Source organism: Microtus pennsylvanicus, chromosome 21 (genome assembly GCF_037038515.1).
Source record: "Microtus pennsylvanicus isolate mMicPen1 chromosome 21, mMicPen1.hap1, whole genome shotgun sequence".
NCBI lineage: Eukaryota > Metazoa > Chordata > Mammalia > Rodentia > Cricetidae > Microtus > Microtus pennsylvanicus.
Genome location: NC_134599.1, coordinates 12,471,049 through 12,481,338, shown reverse-complemented (window position 1 = coordinate 12,481,338; position 10,290 = coordinate 12,471,049). Strand labels below are relative to the sequence as shown.

The window sequence follows — 10,290 nt, the reverse complement described above, 5'->3', positions numbered from 1 at the left end:
TCCTTTTCATTGGCAAGTGGACACTGTGCTCTGGGACAGGGCAGAATAGGACCAGAGGACCCAAATTCAATTCCCAATTTGCACACAACCACCCGTCACTCCAGTTCCAGGCGCTCTGACACCCTCCTTTAGCCTCTATGGGTACCAGTACCCATGGCATACACACGGAGACATATACACATAAATAAATACATTTTCAAGGATGCTATTCTTGGGTGTTCCAGAAATCCCTGGCCTTAAAAATGTGTCTTAGTCCTCGAGTCTGACTGGAGCACATTTCATTCCTGCACCACAGCCTCATATTATAGTCCAGAAATGTGTGTAATCATCACCTGTCAATCAAAGAGGCTTAGATCAGTACTGGGGATCACAGGTAGAATTTGCAGGGAAACAGTCATTGCCACTTATTGAAGTTTATTGGGTACAAAGGAATGAATCTGCAGCAGGAGACACCAGCAAAGATAAAATACAGGGGAGACACTGGGGAGTCACAGTCTGCAATGTGAGGGCAGCCAAGGGTGGCAGGGATGCCTCCACATGTGAGTTCACGGTCAGGGGCCCAACCTGTACACTGCCGCTGGGAACTGGACATGCCCACTTGAACTTGGAGGGGGTAGCTTCAGTGATAGGTCTGGAGGAGAGCTGCTAGGCCACATTCCTGAGATCGCTCCCTGCTTACTGTTTTTGGTTTCTGCTTGTTCTTTCTCTCTGTCTTTAAATAGCTTTAAAAAATTATTTGTGTGCTATGTACGTGTGTGTGTGTGTGTGTGTGTGTGTGTGTGTGTGTGTGTGTGTGTGTGTGAAGGCACGTCTGTGCGCATGCATCTGGAGGCCAAAGGTCAATAACCCAACAACCAGTGTCTGTTGCGGTCTCTCTCTCTCTGAGCTCGTCCTTATTAAAATTTCTTGCTAAAGCTGCAACCCTCTGATTTGGCGAGGCTGGCTGGCCACTGACCTTCCTGGGATCTGCTGCGTCTATACCTGACTCTGAGGACCCGGGTCACAGACATTCACCCCCACGCCCGGCTTTTCTGTAGATCCTGGGGACATAAACACAGGTCCTCACGCTTGGACAGCAGGCAGCCTCCTGGCTGAGACATCTCCGCAGCCACTCCGGAAGACTCTACATTTCCGTCCCTTCAGTGTAGACATAAATACGGGAACAGTCGCTGGGCAAGCAGTCTACCTCAAAGGGTGGGGCTGCCTTGCTGATGGCCCTTCTCATAATTACGAAAGCTTCTTATGATTATTACTCGCCTGGTTGCCAGGAGAGGGGAGTGAAGGCTGACCTTTCTGCAGACTTCCAGAACCAACATAACAAATCCGCAACATGGAGGCTTTCTGTTCCTTCATTAGTTGTTACAGTGGTTTGAGTCATGTCCCAGAGATGGGAACTGGACCCTGGCTCACAACAATATAAGACACTTGCTCCAAACAGCTGTCTGCAGACACCTGACTGGAACACTCTCCTTGTCCATCATCTCTGGAAGGCCTGGCCTGGGCTAGTGCTCTTGTTGGCGTGAGTGCCTGAGGGGGATGCTTCAGAGCACCCCAATGCTCACTGTCCTCTTCCTTTGCTGCTATTCTGAGCACAGATACTGTTTCCTTCTAGTTTCTGCCTTCTCTGCTACAGCCTCCTCATTCCCTTGGATGGGAGCATTTGGGACCTGACAAGAAGTAAAAGCATACTCTTCCTCCCTTGAATCCCAAAGAAGGGTGCACAGAGCAGCCCCTGCCTGGCTTGGCCCTCCGTCTATTCAGGACCCCTAAACTTGTTGCATATATTTACCTGCCAACCCAGGTACACACCACAAGTCCAGAGAGCCATCAGACAGCTGTGCTTTTCAGTTCAGAGGGAAATCCTTTGGGCTGATGGGTGTTCTGGGTTTCCTACCAATGGAATGCTTTGTGCTTTTGTATGTGTTTGTGTATGGGTGCATATGTTCCTGTGTGGAGTGTGCATGCACATGTGTGTGTCAGTCTGGAGAAGCCAGAGGTCAGTTTTGGGTGTTGTGGCCTCAGGAGTTGCCAGCTTGTATTTTGAGACAATATTGTTCTCTGGGACCCGGGGCTCTTTGATTAGCCTGGCTGGCTGGTGAGTCCCAAGGATCTCGTTGCATCTGCTTCCCCAGCAATGGGATACAAGTTGCCATATTCTGCTTTATGTGGGCACTGGCAATTAACTCAGATCCTTAGGCTTGTGAGGCAAGCATCTTACCAATGGCGCTATTGCCCCAGCCTCGCGTTGTTCCTTTTTAAATGTATGTTGTATTTTCCGTGTAAATCCTACACTCAGGGTAGGGTTTGGGGGAGGGAGACCTCTGAGGTTAAAAATAAGCTTATCATAATCATGAGCTATGTACATGTGTAATCTGCAGAGGTGGCAAGATATCAAAATGTCATAAAGCTGACTGTACCCTGGCTATCAGGATGGAGCTGGAAACTTGAAGGGCAGAAGGAAAGTGATGGAGATTGGGCACTAGGGATGCTGTAAACAGTAAAAGCATTGGCTATTTGTAAAAGAATTCCGTTACAAAAGGGGTCCCTGCGGAAGGCATGTGAGGGGACAAGCCCACTCTAATCTTTGCACTGGGATATATTTACATTAGGCAGCAAAAATGACATCCCTGTAATCGATAAAAAAGAAGTGAGACATGGAGTCTCGCTCACCGGAGGCTGGGTGGCACTGCCAGGACCCGGGGACACATTGCTTCCTCTGGGCTGCATTGTCTATAAGGCATTATCTGGTTGGATTTTGCAGTTGGTGGGATGAGGGTCATGCCAATAAGAAGCTGTGGTGGCTATTGATGACTTCGGGATGACTTGAAAACTAAGGATGCTCAGGAAAATGTTTCAGAAGGACCAGCCTGCAAGCGTAGTGTATAGTCACAGTGGACACTACAGGGTGGGATAGGGCTCCCTCTGTACAAGACAGACGAGTGCCAAGATGCATATTTAAAAATATTAAAATATTACTCAAACAAAAGCTGACGAAAAGGGTGCTTCAAAGTTCGTGCAAGTCATTATTTACAATAAATAATGCTCTCTTCAGAGTCTGCCTGTCAATGACTGGAGCTTGAGCATGGTACAGTCTTGACGAGGTATCCTGGTGTCCATCCAATCAAGAACCCCAGGGCCTTGGCTTCCTCTGTCTTCTCACCGGAGTGCCTTCAGAGACAACTGTGGAAACATGGCAGACATTACCGAAAAGGGGTCAGAAGACTCATTGCCCACAAAGAACCTTCCAGGCCTGGGATCACAAACTCTTCTTGTAGGCGCGGTGGCCCCCGTCATGTACAAGGAACTGTGTTTGTTTGTCTTGTTTTTTGCACCCCACCCCTCACCCCCAGGGATTGAGAAAGGGAAGCAGTAAAGGAAACCAGAAATTGATGGTATGTGGAGACCTGTAACATGGTGGGCCAGAGACCTGATTCTGTCTTAGGAACATATATGGAAGCAAGCATAAGCAACACACTTGGCGGGAAGCTCAGGAAAAGCAAACAGCGTGATGAAGAAACCATGTGAAGGCAGTAGAAAGGAGGGAAGGGGACCAAAGTCCTCAGAGTTTCAGTCCAGGGCCACTGGATCCATACCAGTACCATCCCCTGGCTCTGTCGACTGTCGCCAGCCCAGTGGCTTTTCTGTGCACTGCTTGTGTCCTCATACAGTGAAAATTAATTAAAATTCTTTCCAATGAGACATACAATAGCTTGGCTTTGGGATGCCTAAGGACAGTTTTACAACCTCCCCTTGACTGAACGAGGGTCTTCTTTACAGGCATCGTGGCCTAGCCATGCTAGGAGCCCTTAGCTAGAGCCTGATGATTTAGGTGTGTGCTTGTCCTGAGGCTGGGGACTATGTCATGCCCAATGGTCCATGCATCCTTGCTGCATTGATGGAGATGCTCACTATGGCTGCTCGGGATTCTACCACACTAGGAAAGGGGTGGGGACAGCAGGCAGAGGTCAGAAAGTGACCCGGGGTAACTCTTTGGCCTTCTGCAACACGTTTCCCTCTGTGGAAATAAGTGAGTTTTTCTCTCTCCAGCTGGATCACCCGGCTACTGGAAAGGTCAAATGAGAGCACACAGACAAGCTAACTGAAAAACGGGAAAAGCTTTGCAAATGTAGGGACTGGGGTATTATAATTTTTTGTTTTTCCGGTTAAAACTTATCTCTTCATTTTAGAAAATGCAGGGCTGGAGAGATGGCTCAGAGGGTAAGATCCCTGACTGCTCTTCCAGAGGACTCAGGTTCAATTCCCAGCACCCAAGTGGCAGCGCCTGTTTCCTCAAGCGCCTGCCTCCACAAGCGGGTAAAGCCCCCTCACTACAGTTGCTCTTAAGGTATTTGTCAATGTAACAGGAGAGTGACTCGTGCAGACCTAGCCATTAGTGCTTGAATGTCCAAGGGGAAACAGAAAAATGGAAGGGAAGAAGGGAATCTCCCAGAAAGCTTTTCAGCCTGAAGGGGAGAGGCTTGCACCGACTTGGGGGAACTGTAAAGATGATGGCTGCCAGCTGCAGTGTCTGAACCTCTGTGATCTGAAACAGTGACGAGCAGATAGAGTATGGACCCCCAATTATCTGGAGGACTGGGCAGTTTCCTTCCCCAAGTGTTCGAGTTGCTCCTCGAGGCCTTTCACGGGGGTGGGTGGGGAAGGGTTAGCAGCTGATGTCTCATGAACCGCAACTGAGCCACATCAATCAGTTCACAGGTCCCTTTTTTCCTGGCTGTGGCAAACCTTCCTTTGATGCCAGAATCCCAAGACAATTGCAACAGACAGAGTGGCAGGGACACCACAGTCCAGGCAGAGTGGCAGACTGGGGTGCCTCCTACCTCGCTGTCTTCCCAGAATTCTCTTCTCCACCTGTCAATAATCTTGCACGAATCATCCTCTCTCCCTTTCCTCGTTTATAAACTTGTGACCACTTCGCACTCACTTTTGGGCCTGTGATCATCGAGAGTGGATACTGTGACTCCTGGGTTACCTGGGTTTAGGAAAGGGGGTGCGGCCTGACTGGTAGAAGCAGCACCCCTATTTGGGGGGGCAATCACAGCTTTCAGGACTCTGATACTGTCCCAGCCAGGCTACTTCTTTAAGGTCTCATACAGTTACTGAATGGTCCAGTTCAGCAACAGCCAGCCTTGGAAACCAGTGTAAGCCAGGGCAGGGCTAAATTCTCGTACTTGGAGAAACAAAGAATCTTGTTCTTTTTATTTGTTTGTTTTTTAAGACAAGGTTTCTCTAGCAGCCCTGGCAGTCCTGGAACTCACTTTGTAGATTAGGCTGGCCTTGAACTCAGAGAGACCTGGCGGCCTTCTGTCTGCTGAGTGCTGGGATTAAAGCCCTGCCACCACATCCAGCAACAAGGGATTTTAAAAGAGGTGACCATGGTGTGCACAGTGAGAGATGTCGCCTCTATCCAGATTAGAAAACTCTGCATAAGTTACTTGGGCTAAGAACAAAAAATATTTATATGATTTTTCCCCTCCCAGCTTTGACAATTAATTACGTGCAGCCAAGGGCATTTTAATTGTGATTAAATTTTGGTCAAAATCAACTGTAATATTGATGCAAGAAAAAGCTCCAAAGAACTAACTAGTCTGTAGGTGAGCTAGAACATCCAGTCATATGTTACAGATGGTATGGGGGTTTTTCCCGGGCTTCTGGAATGATCATACTCTGGAGGAATGAGACTGTGGGGTTCTGAGCGAGTATCACCTTCTGCACAGTGATGCCTTAAGCAAGGCCCTTTCTACAGGGCAGTGTTTGAAACTGTAGGGCTATCATCCCAGCCTTTAACAAAGGCACAACAAATGGCCTTCTCTGGGAAGAGGAACTGGAGGAGAAAGGTAGAACTGCTGAGAAAAAAATCCCCGTAGAGCTGTGGTTCTCAAGCTTCCTAGTGCTCTGACCCTTAATCCAGTTCCTTGTGTTATGGTGACCCCCAGCCATAAAATTGTTTCGTTGCTACTTCATAACAGTAATTTTGCTGCTGTTATGAATATGAATATTAATATATAATATCTCTGATATGCTACCCCAAAGGGCTCGTGACCCCATAGGTTGAGAGCCCCTGCTGTAGAGACTTCCAGGCTTTAGTAACCCGGGGAGGTGTTACCTGAGAATTTCTGCTTTTGATGTCATCCGAGCTCTGCCCAGCTGCCTCAGCTTGGAGCCAGGAACCAGGGGTGCGGCCTGAGGGAAACAAGAGTGAGCTCACCATCGATTGGCCCAGGGCTTCTGTACCCTGTGCAGACACTTCTGCTAAACCAGCACTTAAAATACCAGCAGAGGATCCCCAGGCAACATGAGCCCAACCCGAAACCTTCAGCCTTCTGGCTCCGGACTGTGTGTTTCCACCCATCTTCTGTGTCACAGACGATGGGCTCAGGCAGCCACAGGCCGTGTTGTGTGAAGAAGCCTTCCTGAGTGGCATGTACCCAGCCTGTGACAAGCCAAGTCTTGTGCAGGTACTATCGGCTGACACGATTCAGGCTTCCATTTAGTGAAGCTCCCACATGTAAGTTTATCTCCAAGATGTGCTGGGCTTCAGTATCATACAAATCACATAGGATATAATGCTGAGCTTTAGGGTGACAATATATTGCAGCAAGAAGCTGCTTGAATGTTTATGGAGATGATTTGGGGAGGTGAAATTGTATGGAGAGAAAAATCTAGGTTGTTAAAATCCATCAAAAACACAATAAGCAACTTTCCCTCTTGGGTAGTAGAATTACCATTAAAAAAAATCTCCAACACTTTTGAAGTTTTCCACAGTGTGTATATTTGGCACTGTGGCCGTCTTACAGGATAAGGCAAACTTTCAAGGGACCATTGCAAAGTGCTCTGAAACGTACATAACACTCATCAGGGTTTTAACCAGGGATTGTCCTTGGTCAAGAATAAAGGTGTTTTGGAGCAAATAAGAGATAGAATGTTAGCTCTTCACTGATTGAAGGAAAAAGTACCAAGACATTGACAGCCCTGATGTACTTCCATGTGGAGGGCAGCCTCACTGACTGCGGTCCATAGCTTTACAAATGGCCTATCTGCTAGAGATAAACCTCTCACTAGGCATCCCTTTCCCGGTCCAGCCTTTACTAACATTTTGATCAGTTTGGTCTCCCTTGTAGGTCTGTCCTTGCACCGTGGAACACTGACCACATCTTTCAGCTCTACTCACTCAGTGACTGTGGCAGCCTTACCCAAGCCCAGGCCTGCTGGTAACCACCACAGAGCGTTCTAGATATCACCCATTGCCTCTGGGAACATTTGCTCTCACCGAAAAACCAGCTAGCAATAGAGACATCATGGGTAGGCAGTTCCCACCAGCTTCCACAAGCTGATCAGAGCAGGGAGGCTGGAGGAAAATCAGTTTCTCCATGAAACCACATCTGGTTGCAAGGAAAACTTGACTGCTCAGGGGGAGTCAGGATGCTCTGAATTGATAGAGCACCTTAGAGGGATTTTGCCTTGTGAGGTACCACTGCAATCGCTGGGGTAACTCTGTAATGATACTTCCCATCTACATGGCTGGTATTTCGCATTCAGTGGAAGGGCCGTTGTTTCTGCCGTTCGTAATACGAAATGTATTTCACCTTTTCCTCCCAGCTCATGTACTGGAAGCCAATGTGCTGCCATTTCCATAGCTGTGGATACAAAGGCAGTGGGACCCTGGGCTTATAGGTTATCTGTGCTTGGACCAAGAGCCTCTGATGGCTTCTAGCCTCACTTTCGGTCATGTGCAAACCAAGCGTGCCTGTTCTCTTGTTCTAAGCACAGCCATGCTTTCATAATATGAGTCAAAGCCATTCACAGGCAACAGGGGGATGGCCAGGTGGGACCCGGCCAGGGTGCAGAGAGGGTTGACACACTTGGACGGCCATTAAGGCAGTCTCTTAGATGTGCTAACACCAGCCTGGGAGAGCAAGTTGCATGAACTGTTGAATGTGTTTGGGAAAAGTGGCTCCTGTGAAGACCAGACCTGTCAGTCACGGGCCAGCACTAACTAAGCCCCGCGGGAAAGCGAAGAGGGCAGCACCATGAGGGGCAAAGAGCACAGAACCTGGGCCCTAGCCTGTCTTTGCCACCAGGTGGGGACATGGCCCGGCCACTTTATTTCCCAGCGGTATATGGAGAAATTGGGCTGGAAGGCTGTCAACCCTGTCAACACTGCACACCTGGCTTCCCCACACTCCCCAGTTGTCACTGTCACAGTGTCAGCTGGCATAAAAGGAACTAGATCCCCTCAAGAGGTCAGCCCACTTGGCCCCTGAGCTGGGTTAGTCTACCTACAGTGGTCCCTGTTTCCTCCTGTACAGGTACATGGACCACAATTGGGCTAATTCTATCTTCTCTCCCTATAAATTAGTTTTAGATCAGATGGCAATGTGCATTTATTATAGAAACCCGGACAGAATAGTAAAGAATGAAAGGCAAGCAGCATGCCCCACATTTAACATTTTGCTGTCCTTCTAGTTTCATGTCCTCCTTCTCCACAGAGTGCATTAATTAATACTTTGGTTTGTATGTATGTTTTTGTTTTCCTCCTTTTTTTTTGAGATAGGATTTCTCTGTAGCTTTGGAGCCTGTCCTGGAACTAGCTCTTGTAGACCAGGCTGGCCTCGAACTCACAGAGATCCGTCTGCCTCTGCCTTCAGAGTGCTGGGATGAAAGGCGTGTGCCACCACCGCCAGCGAATCAATACATTTTTGTAAAAATATTGTATGTTCTTTTTGTACAGTCTTGCTTGGGCTGTGTTTACTGACATGGTAGCATCACCAAATATTCAATACACTTGGTTTAATGGTCATAAGAGTTCTAGCATGGTGACTATACTGTAAATAATTTAATTTCACTGAGGAATTCGGTGCTATTTCCAAAATTTTCATTCTGTAGGTATTTAGCAGTGTATATGAGATGGGATTTTTTTTTTTTATTTTTCAACCCAACCATTATTCACTGAGAGTGTGGTTGGCCCCATTCTGGGAGTAGAAGAGAGAGAAGACAAAGGTGACTGCTGCCTTTGACGGGACAACAGAACATGGCTGAGCAGTCTGGGTGCAGCAGTGTTGGGGAATATTATTTTAAGGTGTGTAACTTTTTGTTTATGCTGCATTTGTTTAACTCTGTGAAGCTGTGATTCTTTGCCTGTCTAAAACACCTGATGGTCTATTAAAGAGCTGAATGGCCAATAGCGAGGCAGGAGTAAGGATAGGCGGGGCTGGCAGGCAGAGAGAATAAATAGGAGCAACAAGAGAAGGGGAATGAGAAGCAAACAGGAGAACAAAGAAAGAAGGATGCAGGGGCCAATCACCCAGCCACCTGGCCACCCAGCCACCCAGTCATCCAGCCAGCCACAGAGTAAAAGTGAAAGATATACAGAAGTAAGAAAAGGAAAAGCCAAGGGCAATATGTAGTCGGGATAACTTAAGGGCAGATAACTTAAGGGTGGTGTATGCCTTTAACTCCAGCACTGGGGAGGCAAAGGCAGGTGGATCTCTGTGAGTTTGAGGCCAACCTGGTCTATAAGAGCTAGTTCCAGGACAGGTTCCAAAGCTACAGAGAAACTATGTCTTGAAAAACCAAAAGTAAAAAACAAACAAAAAACAAAAAAAGAAAAGAAAAAAAAGAAATTAAAAAAAAAGAAAAGCTGGTAAGAAACAAGCCAAGCTAAGGCCAGGCATTCATAAGTAATAAGCCTCCATGTGTGATTTTATTTGGGATCTGGGTGCTGCCTCCCCAAAAGTCCAAAGAGTAAAACATCACACAACACAAGGGAAGGAGACTGTTGGAAGAAGGGGGTGCTGAGCCATCCTTAACACCACTATGAGATATGGCAGCGTGGAGGTCCAGTAATGGTGACCTGAAGGTCCAGGAGTGGCCATGACAGAGTATCTGCCATGGCTGAGGGGGCAGAAAGCCCAGCAGGAGCACACAGGAGCGGAACTAGAGATGGAGTGGGGGAGCTAAGGAGCTGGAGGGAGGAGAGACAATTGCAAAGGCAGAGGGGCTTGCTTGGGGTCTCGCAGGCATAAGGCTTGCCCAGAAAAGATAGCATCGTGGGACGGCAGTGGACTAGAAGTCAGTTCAGCAAGGGTGTGGCCAACAGCATTATCAAGGGTGCTAAGGATCCTACCCCATTGTCACTACAAAGGTGGAACTGGATATGACCAGTGGCCACACGCTTTTCCTACTGAGTATCAGGGACTTGGGGCCTTCAATCCTTTGGGTTTTATGAAATGAACCCCTTGGTGATGTTAAAGTTACAGCGATGTGGTGAGG

General features: G+C 47.9%; 1 protein-coding gene across 2 annotated transcripts in view; it reads right to left on the bottom strand.

Annotated features, from left to right (window-relative positions):
- Window positions 1-397: 397 nt before the first annotated feature.
- The window catches only part of Wipf3 (WAS/WASL interacting protein family member 3), a 79,206-nt gene continuing 69,313 nt past the window's right edge, over window positions 398-10,290 (bottom strand). For both annotated transcript variants that reach the window (XM_075955585.1, XM_075955586.1), the window contains 2 exons: window positions 6,125-6,201; window positions 398-3,180 (listed from right to left, as the gene is read on the bottom strand). In XM_075955585.1, coding sequence (XP_075811700.1) covers window positions 3,157-3,180; window positions 6,125-6,201 — 101 coding nt within the window. In that variant the 3' untranslated portion in view covers window positions 398-3,156. The remainder of the gene's footprint in view (window positions 3,181-6,124; window positions 6,202-10,290) is intronic.